General features: G+C 36.7%; 1 protein-coding gene across 29 annotated transcripts in view; it reads right to left on the bottom strand.

The window, feature by feature from the left end:
* The window catches only part of LOC117209320 (patronin), an 88130-nt gene that overhangs the window by 8686 nt on the left and 59625 nt on the right, over positions 1-19819 (bottom strand). For 18 of the 29 annotated variants that reach the window (XM_033451201.1, XM_033451208.1, XM_033451211.1 and 15 more), the window contains exons 2-18: positions 18298-18393; positions 12907-13122; positions 11513-11967; positions 10524-10639; positions 9215-9325; positions 6574-6655; positions 5841-6060; positions 5249-5753; positions 4998-5167; positions 4240-4251; positions 3335-3511; positions 2081-2214; positions 1843-2017; positions 1560-1758; positions 1245-1477; positions 417-591; positions 17-297 (exon numbers count right to left, since the gene is read on the bottom strand). In XM_033451201.1, the coding sequence (XP_033307092.1) occupies positions 17-297; positions 417-591; positions 1245-1477; positions 1560-1758; positions 1843-2017; positions 2081-2214; positions 3335-3511; positions 4240-4251; positions 4998-5167; positions 5249-5753; positions 5841-6060; positions 6574-6655; positions 9215-9325; positions 10524-10639; positions 11513-11967; positions 12907-13122; positions 18298-18393 (3357 nt within the window). Of the gene's footprint in view, positions 1-16; positions 298-416; positions 592-1244; positions 1478-1559; positions 1759-1842; positions 2018-2080; positions 2215-3334; positions 3512-4239; positions 4252-4997; positions 5168-5248; positions 5754-5840; positions 6061-6573; positions 6656-9214; positions 9326-10523; positions 10640-11512; positions 11968-12906; positions 13123-16258; positions 16409-18297; positions 18394-19819 lie in introns of those variants that run through there. The other 11 variants (XM_033451210.1, XM_033451207.1, XM_033451219.1 and 8 more) reach the window with 10 other exon arrangements.

The raw sequence follows: 19819 nt of genomic DNA, 5'->3' as shown, positions 1-19819 counted from the left end.
ATCATTACATATTTACCTTTTTAGGGGATGTCCTTTTCACTCTAAGGGTTGGTTTTGGTTTCTTCGGTGCGTCATTATCAAAGCAGATATAAAATCCTTTTTCACCAGCATCCGTCGGATCTAAAGGTGTTACCTCTGGTGTACCTGATGGAGATGGTGTGGCTTCTCTTAATGATGGATGGGGTTGAAATGAATTACGTGATATTGAGGGTCTAGTTGGTGATGGAATTCTATATGTGCGGCTGCCGGACGTGATGTTTAAACCTCTTATACCTTGTGTAAGCTCATCATCATTTCCTTTAAAACACATGAATGAGTGAACAAAAAGAGGATGAAAACAAAAACATAAACGTAATGAAATTTTTGAAGATATTACACATGATATGTTTTTAGGTGAATGGAAAAAAAACACTTACCAATAAATGATATATTCTGAGGCTTCATGTCATCAACAGGTGGAGCTGGAACAGGTGCATGCATTGCAGTAATTTGTCTTTTTTCGGTAGGGCTTTCACACTTAATCGGTATATGATGTACAGTTGGCCTTTTTGGTTCAGGACTTTCACTCATTAACTGACTTATTCGATGAACCTACATAACAAAATTGAGGATAGAAAATTTGGTAGCGACAATATTAATATATTATATAAACTATCAAACTGTCACAAATAAACGAACCTTATAATGATAACTATACGAATTAGTAAAACTGGATGAATGAAAAAACTGCATTTTTGGTTGTATAAATCTTTTAAAAAGGCAGGTAATTTAAAAAAGGGAGAGGTGCGCTCGAACGTCGAAACTTCAATCCGAGGAGCGTCTGCTATACTAGGTGTGAAGAGAGTATCTATAAATGTGCATTACATCACTAACTGGTTCCATGACAGTTTCTTACATATACACATACATGTATGAAGCAATTCATTTACTATCTAATTGACCAAAAAAGTAGCGAATAATATACAATCTTAACAATAAAACAAAACTTCTCTGTTAGTTTAAATTACTATTATGAAAATATATATAGTTATTTATTTTTTTTTGCATACTTAAAATATGGATTTTATTTAAAATACATTAATTAAAACAAAGCTTGATAAATTGGACTTCAAGAATTTAAGATATATTTTAATATTGCTTCCATAAACAAAAAAAAAATTTAAATAATACTTACATAAAAATAGAAATAAAAATTTTTCCTTGTGAATTATTCAAAAAAGTAAAAATCAAATCATTATACTCACAGCATTGCGATGTTGTGGACTAGCAGAAGATGGTGGTGTTTGATTAAAGATAGATGTAGATGATGGATATGTAGGACCAGGATGACTCATTTGATTATTACAAAGACTATGATCTCCACCATTGAGGTACCTCGGTTCTTGAGGAGTATCATGTAGAACAAATCCTTTCTGTTGAGGTGGATGCGTTCCCCAATTTCGTGTATCTTGATATAAGCGCATATCTTGTTGATAAGCTACACAAAGTTTTGAAAGATTTATGTTAAAAATTATGAAAACATCAATAGATTAAATCTTAGGCTGTTATAATGTACATACGTGTTGGTTGAGTACTATATCGTGGATCCATTGACTGTTGATAGCCCACAGCAGCCATTTCATTTGCTAAGCTTTGAGTTGGAGGTGGTTGACCCCACATTCGTCTTTGCAATTGGGGTTGATCATGTAGATAGAACTGAGATTGCTGAGTATCTTGTAATTTGGATGTTAATGGATTTATAGGCGCCATTCCAAAATTCTAAACAGGAAAGGAAAAAAGATATAAATGTTTTAGATGTTATTAAAAAATAGCTAAATTAAGGAACTGGAAAATAGTACATACTTGCATATGTTGTTGACTAAGACTTTGCAACTGCTGAAACTGTTGCTGTATTTGCTGTTGATGCTGTGTCATTAAATGCTGCTGCTGTATTTGATTTTGCTGATTTGCTAAACGTTGTATATCAGCTTGTATTTCACTAAGACTGTTATTCATTCTGCGAAAAGGTGTACATATTCTTTTTCAACAGATTTGATAAAACGAAATCTTTGTATATTATATAATGAAAATGTATACTAACTGTGATATAGATTGATGATATTGCTCAAGATCCATGTTCTCAATATCTGGAGTGCGTCTTGTTTCAATAAATGGGGCGTTACCGTCATGCTCTAACCATTTATGTTCAACATCCCGAACATCCTCACTAATTTCCTATGATCATTGGTACAAATATTGAATGATTATTTGGAATATGTAAAGAATGTATTCTCTCATAATATTAATATACTGCACACCTACAGGTACATTAGTTATTTTGTATTTTATCCATTTCTCAATATCTAATAATTAATGACAATCTTGCAACATAATATATGTATATCTTTTGACATATGCACAAATATTTCAATTAAAAATAAATAATATACTTGTAGATGTATAAGTAAACTGGAGTTTAATGTGTGTGAACAATATAATATTATTGGTGATCATTTAAATTGAAGATCCGTAATATTGATGACCTAAAGCTTTGAGTCAGTTTATAAGTCATATTTTTCTATAATAATTTTAAGAGCTGAAATTGCCTTTCAATGCGATTTTCCCTTGAAGTAGTAGATAAGATTACAATAAACACAGACCAATGTCTACAATTAACTACTGTAAAAATGTACACATATAACAATAGATCAGTCCAGTTCAAAGTATTCATACATACATCACATATGTATTCCAATGTAAGATTGGTTTTGTTAATGTTTTTGTGCTAAAGTATGTTTAGAACACAAGTGTAAAACCACCACCACAAACAATAAGTTCAAATCAAATTTCAAACACGTCTCTATAGATTTTTATCCAGGGAGTGTTTAGTACTGTACCATGCGTTCCGAGAGCGATATTGTACAAAATTGCATAGAAACGTGGGAACAGAGTAGCAAACTTGATCAAAGACCACAGAATGCATTGAGACTGTTTCGTTTTCCTCTATGACTAAATGTAAGCAACGATAAGCAGAATAATCATACGTTGTTAAAAAAAAGACTCAATTGAAATTATTTTCTGATTAAAAGAAATTATAGAAAGCACATTTTCTATCTTACTTGCAGCGTACTAAGGCAATTATTATTATTATTGCTCTTTACTTGTTTCTTATATTAAGAATTAAAAATAAGAGATCAAAGTCCTTTTAATGATATCTTTAAAAGCAAAAGTACAAAAGAAGTTAACGAATGTCTAGAAGCCATACATAAGCCATGTATGTAAATTGCTAGACGAATCAGCAAATATTTCTCTTTCAAATGTTCATCTACAGGAACACTGTTGTATAATATCGTACCTTGAGCGAGAAGGGTCTCTGTGGTTTTTCTTGAGAGGGTTGTTGGGTTACGGGGGTCGTCTCGGAAACACTTGTCGGGGTCTCCCCCGAAGATCCGGAGGTTACAGGAGTGGGGGGACCAATTTCAGCCGGACTGTCCCCCCCAGACGTTGATGAAGAGGGAGATTTAACCTTACCCTGCAACCAGCCCAAGCACCGTGCCTTGTTAAGTACTTGGAGTCCGCATATGCTGAGTCCAATATGTCATCAACCACCACACCATGGTCGGACTTCTCCGCAGCCAAATATATACGTTACATTCAAGCACTAAACGCCAAAGCCAATTCAAAGACTTGCAAATACTTAATTGCCAATAGCTTTCTTCGCTATTGCACGACTGAATAATTCTTTTTAAGTAAGTACGATAGAACTTCCGTAGTGCACAATGTTCCCAACTAAAGTGAATGAGTAAATACGTATCTGTTTATCTGATTACTTGAAGAACTTGAAAAAGAAACATAGCGTTTTTACTGCCTTTATCTTCTACATTCTCAGATATAAATTATCTTTTACTAGGAATTACAATTCTTATAATTTGATTTCGTCTATATTTAAGATTTTTCAGTTTTTCTAAATTTAATATCGATAGATGAGAAGTAAGTCAATTTGAATATAACTTTCTCGGTTAAAAGTTGCTAATTACTAATGTAAAACATGCATACCGTCACCAAATTAATTTAAACGGTTACTTGTTTATTACTCACATTACTTATTTAGAGATATTTTTACATAAACATGTATAAAGCGGAGGAACGAGAATGGCATCCAAGGAACTGATAATCTATTTTATTATACAAAGTGTGTAGTCTACGTTCAATTTTATAATTCTGTAATAATAGAACTTTATCATATCAGCATGCACTTACCACCAAGTACAGCTGAAAGATAAGAAAGAAAAACGTATTACAATAGTTTAGCTGGCAATAAAGATTATCTGCATTAACCATGATAGGCATCAAAATTATATCACATTTGCAACTACACACAAAGATTCATTGCTCCAGAAGCTAATGATATGACAGAAATATAGATGTTACGGAAAGAAATTAACAAGTATCGAAAAATATGCGGCATTTACCTGAAATAAAACATTATTATCGCAAGCTCACTTACAACGCTACTTCACAGTAATTGAATATAGTAATACAGCCAGTTATAAAATCAAATAAACGTTATAGAAGCAAATATATAATAAATATCGAATTGCTTGTGGATCTAAACAAATTTCGTTACAGAAGAAAAAGAAACTGTTCGACGTTCGATACAATATAATTATGCATTGCTCTATACTAAACACCCGTGGCAAAATTTCAAATACCTCATGGCTGTATTCAATGCTCTGTTTCGTTTCGATTTATCTCCTTTCCCCTACTCTTATACGAGAACAATCGAAGATTAATTCCTCCGGGATACTAAGTATAATTAGAAACGAGAAAACGAAGCACATATACGCTCTCTAAAAATACTTATTCTCATATCTTATCAATGATGCATCTTCCAATGAAAGAAACAAATCATTAAAGAGGCCATGAAAGTGATCTGGCTGAAATTCGATCGTGAGACTTTAAAAAATGGGAAACGCGAAGTTCGCGATCATCTTTTTGAGCGTAATCACGTATTTTACCTTCGTGACAGCTTGCAGGAACGCAGCTTTGCCCACTTTCTGCCGTTGTTTCGACATCACGACTTCCATCCTCCTCTTCTCGTTTTCTATGTGGCGTCGTTTCTCCTCCAACTTCAATCTAATATTATTCAGTTGTGAGGCCATAATCGTGTTACCTCCGTTCTCGTCTGCTAGCACGATTACATCGTTTATTCCATTAATATAGGAGGAACTATCTAAGTCATGCGCTTCTTCAAATAATAAATACATACCAACAGAATGTTGTTCCATCTGTTGAGATTGTTGGTTGCTCTGTTGCTGCCACGTGGTCGTATTCGGTAACGTGGCGAACGTCGTTTTCTTCTCACCATTCCTATTACCATTGGTCTGACCAAGTTTCTTATTCGACAGATTCGACTTGCTGTCGTCGCGTTCTTGTTCCGTGTAGGTCAAGTTGATCCCTTTCTCAGAGCTCTGCCTGCTTAAATTCGCGAAGCTGGCTAACTTGGACGTATCCCCGTCCGAATTAACGTTCTCGCTGGAATGTAAAATTTGCTTGAGCGCGACGTTGTCCAAGCTAGAGTTTGAGGTCTGCCTTCTTAATCTCGGCGGTTCTTCCTTATCGTATCCGTTATCTGATAAAATATGCTGCACTCCGCTACCGTACACATCCTGAACGCTAGATCTTGCTGGTAGTGTCGGCTCTGTGGTGCTCCGTTTGCCAATGTGCGCGCCGACCTCCTTGTCTGGATTTCTGCCGAAGTTGTGTAAATTGTCCTGCACAAGAAACGTCGTCACTCGATCGTTCCCTTTTACTTCTTTTGAATCTGAATAATTGATATCACGTTGGCAGTGATCACTCACCTGAGATCCGCCAAAGTTCTCAATGGTCAGCTGAGAGTCATCCGAAACACTGTTACGCCTGGATCGTCGGCCAGCATACGAGCTTCTCCTCTGTTCTTCCCAATTGCTTGGCCGACCAGCGGCATCTACTCTAGTTATAGATTTCTCGTCTGCTACGGAACTTAACGTAGGGATGCCTTTGCCACGGTGGACTACGAAACTTTCTTCGCTCCCTGCTCGTCTGTGAAACGATCATAAATCAGAGATAGTAGAATAATTTTCAACGCTTTGATCAGTGTTTGCTATTCACTGATTTCGTATCGAATGCTGATAAAGGATAAATTATATTTGATTTATGATTACGTAGCTCTAAGTCTGAAGAAACGAAGCTACAGATTGTTAGTGTTCGTATTAAACGTTGTTAGAAATACGGTCTGCCTGTGTTCACGGAGTGTGAATCAATATTACAAGGAAATGGATTAACAGTTGACTACTAAGAAACTTATGCATTCCGAAAGCGAAAAATGTCGTTTGTCGTTCCATATTTTTTGCTAATCTTTATAACATTAGACTATGATCTCTTTACGACAGAGTCTAGCCTTTTCTGAAACGAGAAGAATAAAGATCTGTCTTGCGATATTTTAACCGAATATGCTCTGTATTCTTTTCAAGGATCGTCATACGAAGAGTAGAATATTGAGAATTGTTAGGATTACTTTCGAAATAAGTATAAAAATGAAGCGTGAAAACCTACCTGTCGTCGTGAGAATAATTTTCGGCAGTTTGTTGCAGTGATTGTGACTTCTTGACAGAGGAGGATGACGGTGCTTTTGCAACTAGAAAATAATTCAATGCTATAGCGATCGCTTACGTATGTACCTAAATGATATCAATATCTAAATCAATAATCACTCCTGACGTGTAGGACAATAGAAGTTCAGAAGGATCCTTTAATCGGTGTGAAAACATTAAGTTGCATCATGATACACCGAACGAAACTCACGTGCGAAATTTCTATACACTGTCCGGCAACATTGTCCAACATTGGCGATCGGCCACTGTGCTGTGGCTGCAAGAAAATCGATCGTAACAAATAAACCGTGATCGCGTCACGATGAAAATTTGTCGCCAGACTATAGAAATTTCGGGACGCACGAGTTTCAGAAACCAATATGTCTATTGAACAAAAGCTAATGTTATCATACACTGGAAAAATGTACACTCGTCAGATGGGTAAAACGGTTAATTAGAGCTAACAGACTAATCTCTAGCTGTGTCTAATCGTCGTGGTAATGTGTCACACAAAAAGAAAGTCGACCAAACCCATTCAAAACGAACGAAACAAGGGGGGCAGAAATAAAAATAGGTACAAGGATCACCGAGCAGACACAGAAATACAAAACACGCAATAACGTAGACGATGTACGTTGCAAAACAAGTATACCAACTTAATATGGAGTGGATATATTAATGAATCGTTGAGATTTCTTCCTGTATCAGTGAATATGATATAAGACAAAGAGGAGGCATCATGCAGAACGAAAGGAACGGAAAGCTAACGACAACGCAAGCGGCAACCAAACGATGAGAACGAACGTTTGTTAATACTTCTTTTTTTTTAATCACAAAAATGCGCAAACACGTATTCTTCATGCAGTCCTAATAGTTAGAAGATCGCTACTCCATCATGGTATTAAATGGTACGCAAAATAATACGATTAGTAAGAAGCAGAGTGCGCCTAATAGTTATCTGCGCTTTGTTACATAGCTAAATCTAAACATCTGGCCACGTTTTAAATGCAGAACGCATTTTTCATTCGCTTGTTTTTCCTTTTTTTTCTTTTCTTTCTCTTCCCTCTGTCTCTTTTTTTTTTTTTTAATTAATTATCATTAGTAGTAGTATTCTTTTACACGTGATAAAAATATGGACACATTTTGAAACAACTCGTTCGATCGTTCCTGAGTCGAAGTACGTATTTTACTTTCAGCTTGTTTCAGTTAACGTCCTTCTTATGCGTAGGATACAGACACGCGATAATATTGTTACTACAACGATGACAAATCCGTCAATGGAACAAAAATCCAGACGTACTGTGCGATCTTGGAGAAAAGATTAGACACGTAAAAAGATCGTGGATATCGTTCCATCGTTCCCGAAATCATTAGGAAACCAGTTATTAAGAAAAGTAACTCTACCGTACAATACCTGCGCGAACATTGAAATACCATTTTTTATGTGATTTACGACTTAAACGTCAATTAGCGACGTCGAGTTTAATCCATCACGTTGTTCGAAAAGTTCGTAGCGTTTCTAACAATCGATATGAAATTCAGCTGTTCTTAGCGAGATCAGAAGAGAATTTTATGAGAAACTTCTCTTAAATAACGAAATGCTTAATTGGACGAAATATTGTTCGTAGTACGTTAAATATAATGATCAAAGGAAACGATCAATTTACTGGGAAATTCATTTCGAAATGATCAATAGAGAAAGCTTTTTTGTTCGATAAAACAACGTTGATCCTACTTGTGGGGATTACTATTACAACAACAGTTATTTAAGAGAATTCATTGTTAAGAAGAAAAATGAAAAGTTTAAGAAGAAATATTCGCGATGTTATCCAATAGAAAATCCCCATTTCCTCCCTTTGAATATGCTACAAATTTTTCGAACAACCCAATGGTATAATAATTTGATTCTAGAGAAATTAGTTTAATTAGTTTAATTTATCATTAACTATGAGTCCTTATGCTTTAATCGTCAAACTCATTTTAACAATAATATCTCTTTGTGCATTGATAATTACATTTGTTTCCTCTATATACAGAGTGTTTCAGGTTTCCTCGATGAGATACAAACATAGACTAGCAATTACTTGATTTAACAAGTTCTAGCAAGAATACAAAATAATGATATTCTAATGATAGAATGTTCTTCTTATCTTTACAGTTTAACAGAGAAAACCTGAATCCGCTCAGTATAGCAAATCTACCTTTTATTCTAAAATTCGCGCACGTATTCACAGTACCTTTGTCACTCCATACTCAAAGGAAAGGGAAAATGCGTCGCATTTAAAATGTAGTAAATCTAAAGAAGACCAAAAACAGAAAACCAAGAAAATTAAATTAAGATAGAATGAAATATTACAAAGTTGAAAAAAAAAATAAAAATAAAATAAGAAGGAACCATCGAAGAACAAACGACAAACTCGACAGGTTGATGATCCCTCGGAAGACCTGAACCTTTTTCATACTCTTTCTCTTTTTCTTTTTTTGCGTTCGATTTTCTTTTTTTTTTTTTTTTTCATTCGAACCGACACGTCAGTCGGCGAAACGCGATTCAGAGAAGACCACCTAGTTTCATGATTTTTGGTTGTTTGGTAACGTGTGGGTACCTGTGAAGCCTGGCGCGGATACGGAGAGGTTGCTTCTCAGATCAGGTATCGGAGCTATAGACTGTGGCAGACTTCTTTTATGAGCTACGCCATGACTATTGCGCGGGCAGGCTGCACCCGTCACCGCACCGTATTCGTTCATTGGCAACCGGAAGTTGACGAAAGAAGAAGGCGAGGATAGCGTTGTTGTCAAGCATCAAGAAGGTTACGCCATAGAAATATATGGAAATATTACAGTTTTACATTAAGTGATATAATTACGTGGAGGATCGTCGCTGTTGATTTGTTCTTTCTTTCTTTTTTCTTTTTCTTTTTTTTTTCTCTTGCAATTGTTTCTCCTTTCTTTAAAGTAAATTTTATTATTAATCGTGAAACAATATATAATTCGACTTAATTTTTGTCTTGCATATATCCGTCTAAAAAGATACAGATGCGTTTATTAGTCGCTGCTAAGGACCTGGATCTCGAGACTGGGAACGAGTGTGTGTACTGACACTGATAAAAAGCGTGATACCGTTCCAACTGCGAGCAATATTCCGTTTCGTTGATTTACGATTCGTTAGATAGTAACAGGATACGAAATTGTATACAGATAGCGTGTGGGGTATTAGAAAAATTTTGTCGCGCGTTGTTTTCCAGGATAGAACAGAGCATCGAAACAGCAACGTGATACACTTATTATAACTTATTGAAAATAATTCTTGGCTCTTTAGAATAGTCATAAAAATGTGTATGTGTGTACGCGTGAGTCTAGATTTTGTTTGTTCAAAATTAATAATAATTTAGTAACTCTTAGTAATCTTAACTCGAAGAAATGAATTAAGATCACTGTATCGTTCGTTACTTAACCGCGTGTACAGAAAGAAGCATAAATCATCTATCTTTAGCACCGAAGATAGTTGGTTTATTTCTTCCAGTCTGCTCACTGATAAAACTTTCAAGCTTTTCGTCGGTAGCGTAGAATGAATTACACGAAGCTTACACGCTTATCGAACATAGTTATGAGACAAAACTTTGCTAAGACGTTTTCTTAACCTTATGATACGTGCGTAACAAATTTTGTACAAATATACAAGTACAGATTGCTCGCAACAGAAGCGGAATTCCATGGAAAAAAAGTATAATTAAAAATAAATTATAGAACGGGTAAGTCCAATACAGAATGTACGCAGCCTTCACCAATCACATTAATCCGATACCAAAATTCATTAGCCCTTCCTGATCAAAGGATGCGTTCATAGTGTCGAACAAGTCTCTCCAATGCTTTTTAATCGGGAATCGCCATTCTCGTCTTGAATACTTTACGTACCATCTAAGAACTGCATCGCCCTTTCCTCGCCTGGATAACGTACACATTTCGCCGGATGAATTTCCAATACGTTGTACATGTCCGCCAAGAAAACGACTAAATTTTGCTTCATGCACCTGGTATGGAAAAACGAATTATTTAAATGACAACACCTGAGAAACTTTGCTGTATGTGCTAGTCGTTGCTAACAACGCTGGAGTAAACCACGTTTCACGATGAATTAACATTACTAAGGTTTTCTATGGAGAAAGTTCAATTGAAAGAATTTGATCGATATAAAGTTCATGTAGAACAATGAGATTGAACTTCATTTAAGAATAATATAAATTAGGTAGATGTTGACGAAAAAAAGTCATCTTCGATTTGCATAATTTTTTAATATGCTGTCGCAGGTCATTCTGTGTAGTATCGCGAGGGTATTATTTGGGTGAGACCGTTTATTAAAAAGTTATTATCAAAACAATTTATATTTAATAGAGTGTGAATAACAGAGGCTTATTTTCTCAGGTAACCCACGCCTAATCCAAACGCATTTCTAATTGATACCACTCTATCAAAATACAAAATAATTTTACTTTCCTTTATAAATAGATAATTTGTAATAAAAAAAAATAAAACTCTTTTTTAGAACAACTTTTTAACAGACGGCGACCCTCAAAACTTTCGCAACGCTGCTTAGAGCAATGACCCTAAGAACATATTAGAAAATGATGGAAATCGAAGGTCCTCTTGCAAATAATTATCGTATATTACAAAGAAGATTAAGCACATTAATACTACTGGCTACAGGAGAATTGATTTCCTTTCGATAGATCTAACATTCTTCCGAAATAATACTAAGCTAATTGATAGAACCAGTTACCATTGAGAAACTTATATTTTCCAGTTTGCATGTCGAGTTACTATAAAAAGCTCGAAAAGCTAAAAGTAATAAAAAGCGAAGTGAAAGTTAAAAATCTCACGACCTTCGATTAATCTGCGACTCTTACCCCCTCATATACGTCACGTCTTCGGGTAGCATATGAAAAATGGAATAGGGTAAGCATCGGTTACAAAACGCGTGGACCAGCGACAAGTTGTGCAGCGCGTCCGCGACCGACGGTCTCTTCGACACCCTGATGTCCATCCAATTGAGCTCGCCGGGGCAGTAGAAGGCCACAACGGCGGCAAGGCCGACACCATCGCATAACGATTGGAAGTCCTTGGCAGCTGGCAGTTCTGGCAGTCGCGTTTTATCACCAGCACCTTCCTCCGCCTGGATCTTGGCAATCAACGCGTTTGACGCGTGGCTGATCCAGAGAAGAAGTCCTTTCTCGTGGTCCGCTGGCACATCCACCTCCGCCTGAGGGTCGAACCGCCGGATCGCCGAAACTACTCGATCTCCAGTCACTACTTCCTTCGCGTACAAGACCATCAGGCCCTCTATCACAGCCATATGCGCGGACTGCAAAGAGATATACGACTGTCAGATTCTATCGTGGACAGAATATTTAATGGAAAGAGAATTTATTTGAAAGATTTTATAGCAGCTGCTATACTCTGTAATTTACGTAGATGTTAATACCAAGAGAAGGAGAGTGGAAAGGAGGCGAGAAATAACAGGACCAAAGGGAGTACCGTGTGCAATATAAATCAGAGGACGGTATGAGTATAGTACGGAGGAATAAGTTACAAGGATTATTGTAAAACAAGTCCATTGTGTGGCCTTCTGGCACCTCGAATTACAATAAATATCTATCTGTTTTATAGTGGTTGTAGCATAGTTATAATAGGCCATAAGAGGAACTCGATTTACAATTATTTTCCCTGTTGCCTTGCGCTCAATTGGCATTTATTTTACCCTTCATAAATCTTTTATATTCAGATGTGTCGCGTGGTTACGTATGTATCTTATATGTGATTTATTGTGCGTTCGTTAGGACAGCAAACTGATACGGTTTTAACAGAGATAGATCAATCGGAATTTTATTTATACGACATTGTAATTAGAGTTTTGTATGTTTAAAGATGGTATGGGGAACAAATTAGATTTTTTTGTTGAATATTCTTTATTTTCTGACGACTGAGATTTCGAAGGAAATATCTACGCGTAACTATCTATTTGATGTTTCATTTTCCAGATTATAATAGATTTAGTAATAATAATAACAGTAGATTTCTAAATAATTAAAAGCTTTTTTTTTCCTTGATTTATTCAAAGCTTGACAGTTTCTCGTACTTCCAGTTTTAACGTCGAATAGACATTATCTTACAGTTTCGGAATTTTTTTCTCAAGTATTTTATGCTAATACCATTTTCGTTCGCGTATCATCACGATCGCGTGTTTAGAGCGCGGTCGTAAAAATTCGCGAAAGTTCAACCGAAAAAGTTCATTTCATCTTACCATCTTGAGTGGTGAATTTTGAATGAGAATCGTTTCGGTGAGTTGAGTATTGTTTGGCTCCGCGAGGTAAACACCCTTTCTGGCCAGGGCTTGGAGAATACCGCAATGATTCTGATTGTGATAATTTGGATCCGAATAGATGTTCGCCAGCGCCAAACAGTATAGTTCCGCATTGGAAAGTGCGTGGACGATCTGCGGCTTCAGGTGTTCTTGGTTCTGAAATGAAACATTTTAATAAAGTTGTGCGAGTTGTCTACGAACGACAAACAACTTCGATAAATCTTGTCTCTTTATGAAAATTGCTTACACAGAGGAAAAAACACACCTCAGAATGTCCGTCATAATTCTTACTAGATAAAACAAATCTCCCTGTGAAGATATACGCTTGTACAGAAATCCGCAATCTAATAATTATCCATTCAAACGTAGCCAATATTGAAAAAATAAAACAAGAATTTCAGACGCAATTTACTCAATTCTCATGAACCGTTTCCTATAAAAAAAAAAAAGAAAGAAACCTCTTAAATTATGAAAAGGAAACGAAAAAATTTCTAAGCAACAAAAACTCAAATTAAAAAAAGGAAAGCGGAGAAAGGAAGAAAATAGCGGCTGCAGAGAAATCAGGTTCGTGTCAAAGCAGATCTGCTCGTAGCGGCAGCTCGAAACACAATACCCTGTGTCGCATAGGTTGGCCGCAACCGCATAAGAATATCCGGCAGGCACGACGAGCAAATATTAGTATTCCGTAATTTCCGGCGTAGTGCGCGGAAATGCGAAGAACTCGAGACGATGCATCGTAGTAACGGAAATACACTGGTCGTCGCTATTGTCGCTGAACTATCGCGGAACAACACGCGCCACGCGTCTAACCAACCAGGATAACGCTTGTAAAAGAAGGAAGAAGACATGCAGAATGCAAGAGAAAGAAATTTGAATAATTTCCCTTGAAACGTGAAAATTCTGTTCGTTAAAGTATGAGATAAAGTTTGCTAAAGGGTGAGATTGGAACATAAAAGTTCGAGATTTCTGATAAAGGTGTTCTTATGGCTATTCCTTGAGACGCAGATATTGTCAAACTTGTAACACGTAGCATAAATTTAAATTGTAGTTTTTGGTCTTTGATAGGTTAATTGGATAATTAACGATGTTACCATGAATACTTATCATTTCACGATAATCTCGGTTCACCTAGATTTCAAGATGCCCGCAAACTAGATCGCGAATATCCAGATACCTTTACTCGAATCGTCAACTCCAAGCGGACTTGAAGCGTCGCCGCGAAAACTCGTTTCTCTCTTTACGATTCTGCCTCGTACAGAAAAGAAATTGGGACAGAATTGATGTTTCGTCGGTCAGCGGAGCTTCGGTCGAGACAACTTTACGATAGAAACGTGAGGTTCTTGCGGTTTGTTCCAAGTTCCATATACGTACAGCGCAGAAAAAGTTAATCCCTTTCCGATTGTTACTGCCTCTCGCTTTATGTGCCATACAAACATGTTTTTTTTACTTTAAGTTACTTTTCGAAATGTGGAAATAACACCGTGGTGTTTGGTTGAATACTCAACAGGGGAAGCATTAAGTATGGAATATTTAATTATTACGTTTGCAATAGTTTTACGTCCTTTATCATTATTTCTTTATTAGCTAATAAATAATTCATATTCGTTAAGAAGCGACATAAATATGATAATTCGACATCTTATATCTTTTACAAGTTAGTCTTTCATAAAATTAATCACTTTTTACCACATTAAAATTAATTTAAAAAAACCATAAAAAGCCCAAAAATTTGATATGTTAAATAATTTGCTATACAAAGAATTACTATTGAAAAAAATTATACAACTGTCTGATTTATTTCAAATGCTTAATGTAAATTACTTTGGCGACTATTAAATTACATATTAAAGATTTCTTTTAAAAAAAAGTACATCAAACAGTAAATAAAAGATAAATGGTTTCTAAAGTATACCTAAATATATATATCTTGCGAATTTTATTTTTTCAATCTTTTCGAGCGACGCGTCTTACTGAAAAGAGGAAAACACGACGTCATCTATCTAAAAGATAATTACCGCTATGATTTACGCTACATTAATTCCTTACGTAGGCACTTGAAATGACTGAAATAGCCCCCGCTGGCTGTATATATATATAACGGCCAATTAAATCTGCTCTTGGTCCATAAAAAAAAAGTGGCTCGAAAAATCGATCGTAGTTAAAAGTCTGTTGAAAACGAGCGAGCGAGCAAGTCACTGATCTGAAATAAGTAGAAAGTATTACGTACATTATTTTGCCAATCATTGGAACTTACGCAATCGCTAGCCCGAATCTACACTTGCTAGTACAATTTTACGAACTTCGCTTTTTCCAACGGGAGGAACTCGCAAATCAGCTGTAACAAAAGATAAATCGGCGAGACACAATAGGGAAGGAGAAAAAACGGAAGAACAATCGAAACGATCGATTATCAGATGCTCAGGCTCCGTTCGCACAGGTGAAGAAAGCCGCGACAACTACTCGTTGAAGATGAGCCAGACTCTGGTCTCTATTGTTTCTTCCAGAGAGTCGTAATCATCGTCGGATTACACCTTTGACTTTAAAGGGAAAGCCGAGACTCGGCAACTGGTTATCCGAACGAACGAAAGTTCAAGTGTGAAAAGGATGCGACTAGCTTGCAGATGGTTCATAAGGAAGAGTTATAAGGAAGAAAGAGGAGAATTCTTGCCGGTTAATCAAGCGATACCGGAGAGATCGTGACTAGAGGCTGAAACATCTATTGTGGCTGAATTCATTATCCTGGAACAAAGAGTACCACGGATCGAAAGTATTTGGTCTTGTTGATGGTTAACGTCTAAAAATGAGGCTCGTGTGTGCATTTTAATTATCAAATTAATTAAATATTGCTTTTACGTTGTAATTGCGTGGTAGGGCAGGAACAGTGAACGAGAACAACAAACGACGAAGATGCGCCTTCTCCTTGTGCCGAACGTTTCTGTAATTTAACGACCAAAGAAATACGAATTCCTCGGATATTCGAACGAACTGACAATTTCCTTAGTCTCTGTCTGAACAAATGAAATTTAATATCATGGAACGCGTTCTCGCGTTAAAAATTCATGTAGTTCAGTGGACAAAAAATATGGGTTTCCCAGATATTAAAAACGAACTGACGATTTCCTTGATCTCTATTTGAACAAATGAAATTTAATATCGGAGAAACGATTGCTCTATTACTCGGATGATCTATCGTACGAACATTTCTGTCTTCTTATTAGCTCGGATACGGGAGGCTCTAGCGCGCTTTCGAGTAGAACCGTTCGATAGCACTTTCCAAGTTCAAGGGTCTCACCTGGCGGCGCCGGAACACCTTGAACAGCTCCCTCTCGGTCGTGAATTTCGAGCGTCTCGAAACAAAGAATCGATAGCTAGCTATTAATTGATTCCGCTTAACGAAACGGCGATGGTCCTCGGCTAAATAATACATCCTGTGATCGAGTCGACAAGGCACAAAAGAAACGTATAAATCAACGCGAACGCTCGTCACGGTACTTCCATGATTTACTGATCGCAGAGAAAGAGGTCGGCTGCGGACGATCGCGCGGTAATTCAATTGCCTTAACTGGATCAACCACACAACCGAAGCTTTCGTGTATGCATTGTACGTGGAATGCCAGATACGGTTGTGAAGTAACAGTGTAACAATCGATATCAGTTTGTTTACTTTTACGATACAAAGAATAATTACTCCAAGCGATTACCTATCCTTCGCGCTCTAACGTTATTACTAGTTTCGATATACAATTTTCCTCGATTGCTCGATTAAATTGTACTTCAAACTCGCCGTGATGTTTATTATTTCTATGTAGGGTAATCCAGTAAGAATTAGCGCCGTGAATACCTTTGGTATCGCGAGAGTAGGACGAGGAGTTCTCGAGCAAAAATTGTTTGATATTTCCTTGTTGAAATGGCTACATTTCGAATGCAGAATTATTTCCATACGGCGTTGTGCCATGACGAACTATATCGTAGTAATCGATAGGGGCGTTGTTCGTTTCACACGACGAAATATTTCGTCTTACACGGTGATTTGTACCTTTTCATGACGTTCCATGTTTCGTGTAAAAATCTTTCGCGCCAACGACAGATGAGATTATTTACATAAAAGAGAGGCACTTGCACGCGGAATTGAAAATATCTGGACGTTTTCAAAACTCGCAAAAACGGAAAATTCTTTGTTACGACTAATATGCTGCCTCGTGTTTTCCTTCCGCGTTCGCCGCTTATTACACAGGTCCACTTCGTTCGTCATATCTATGATAAGCAATCTCTCGTTATAACAGATATCCGTGTCATTTCCGAGAAATTTTCCCGAGATTTCGCCGTTCATTATCGAAGTTCGGCGGAAGAATACTTTTCACGGATCTTTATTAGCGTTTGCCGAGTAAAACGCCCAACGACTTTGCGTATACCTTTCACGATGCCAGCAACGGTTTTCTCCGTCACGAAATAACGACGTGTGCCACAAAAGAGTTTTCAGCACGCGTTAAAAATCGCGGAAGAAACCGAGCTACCGCCATTGAGAACCGACATGCCCACCGGGTGTCTTCTCTGAGTTGTCGAATGATACGCGGCACTTAGAAAAATTAGAATTTAACCGAAAACCACGATACTTTAAGAATCAAGTAGCTAGACGGAGGTCCTGTCTTCTATCAGCGAATACGACTGATACTTTGATTCTGTTCTCGGAACACTGCTGTTTTAATTGAATGTTTCTGTCGAAAGTTCTTGTAAAGTTAATTAGTCTCGAGTTAAGTGAGTTGAAAAAGTCCGTAGTAGAACCGAAGACAAACTTTCAGTAAAAAAACACGTAGTTTGTGTAATAATTGCTTGAAGATAAAGGAGGGATCATTAATTACGTTGATCAGAAAATTCCAAGTTTAGATTAATTGGAGAAGTTGTAGCTGAAATTTTCAATAATCAATCTTTAACGTGATTGGTAAAAATATTTATACAGTTTGTGATCGACCAACTCTAAAATAACAGAAACGCAAGGGAGCGTTTATCACGTCGATCAGAAGATGGTAAGTTTAGATTAAATCGAAAAGTTGTATGTGATATTTCCAACAACTAATCTTCGACGTGATTCATTTATTTATTATTATTCGTTATTGCATTTTAGTCAATCGACAAATTATTTCAACGCTGTAGAACTGTTCGGTTTCGTTGTTAAAATATTCTCCCTGTGTTTTCAGAACTCGATTCTTACAATCGGTATTCAATTTCTGTCCTGTCGTAATTCAAATTGGCGTTAATAAGAATACGCGCGTCTCTGTATCGATTATAACGTCAACTGTGGCAGGTGTCTGGTAAAAAATCAGCTCTACTTACCTCATTATCGATATAATACGGATCACGAAGGTTTTCTGGCACTCGGTTGTTGTACGCCTTCGACAAGAGCCATTTTACGGAGGCACGTTGTTTGGCCTGCAACAATGAAAAACAAGAGAAAATCAATAATTATCACTTGGAACGTTCGAGATCGACGTTTGCACTGTCGATAGACAATGACGAATGAATGTAACAAAAACGAAGTACGCGATCGCACTGTTTAGATTTTGCGTCGAAAAGTCCCAGTGCATTTGAAAGCTACGAACGACTGACGGTACTTTGTATCTCATTGTTATCTTCTCAATAATTTTTATTGGACAAAACTCGAAATATTTATAAATTAATAGTATACATATATAATAATATAGACGTATTTCATAAAAATAACAAATATGACGAGCGCTATTGCGCCGCTTGATTTTCTTCGCAATCGATCAAGACAAGCGTTGCCGTATTGTTCGAGATTCTTCAACCCTATTTTTTTAAAGACCTCTGGGACTCAAACGGTTAATATTTTTCCATCTTAAAAACCATCGATCTAACTATAAACATATACACACGTACTGCTTGATTTGACACGTTTGATCGAAGAAGATTAACAATATAAAAATGTAATAGCCGCAATAACAACGCGTTGTTCCTTCGTTTCCAAATTCCATGTATTTTAATCATTTTTCCCACTTTCTTCCAATCTCTAAATAAATAAGATAAGATTTGCAAATTACAGACGAATATGTAAGAATATTTGCAACAAGATCGGACGCATCGCAGCTTATTCTGTCTAAGGGTTTGTGTATCGTTTAAAACGTTCCTGTCTATGGCTGTGTAATATTATCTATAGATTACAGAGGATTAAAACATCTTCCTTGCAACAAGGTTGTAAGGTTCAACGACTATCCAGCAGGTGGTACGCTTTCATCGCACTTTTATACCTTCGTGCCTCGTACACTTTCCTTCTAACAATAAGATAAGGCACTTCACCAGCCACTCGAGACGCTTCTTCGCGCCTTATTGTATGGTAAATCTTCAAGCACCGCGCCCTTTTCTAGAATCGAGAGCTGCCCTAACGTGCCTGGCCCGACAGACAAATAATTTTTAAGGAAAGTACATACATACGTAATATACCTTCAATGTGTCGCAGCCAAGCGAATGGCGCATAATTCGTCGATTCGTTTCAACGACGGATATATCCGCTGTGACAGGCAATTAATAGTTTGGCAACGCAGTACGAGTTTGTAAATTTCCCATTTTGCATAATTTCTATCGTCGTATCGAATACAAGGTACGTGAAAAATGGGCAAAAATGTTTGTTTGCCAGTCGATGTAGACTAAAATCAATGTCATCCAAGAGAAAGATAAAAATCTTGTCGCGTTTGTGAAAGATGCTCTACCAGCCCTGACCAAATGATCGGTTTCGATATTTCATTTAAAATTGTACATTCGTTATGTTATTTCTGTTGTTCGTCTAACTTCATGTAAATTCTTGTATTATCCGATTAATCAATTTCTCAATTTTTATTGA

Source organism: Bombus bifarius, unplaced genomic scaffold, assembly GCF_011952205.1.
Source record: "Bombus bifarius isolate JDL3187 unplaced genomic scaffold, Bbif_JDL3187 scf7180000008169, whole genome shotgun sequence".
Classification (NCBI taxonomy): Eukaryota; Metazoa; Arthropoda; class Insecta; order Hymenoptera; family Apidae; genus Bombus; species Bombus bifarius.
The sequence above is the reverse complement of the archived record's forward strand: the minus strand, read 5'-3'. Positions and strand labels throughout refer to the sequence as shown.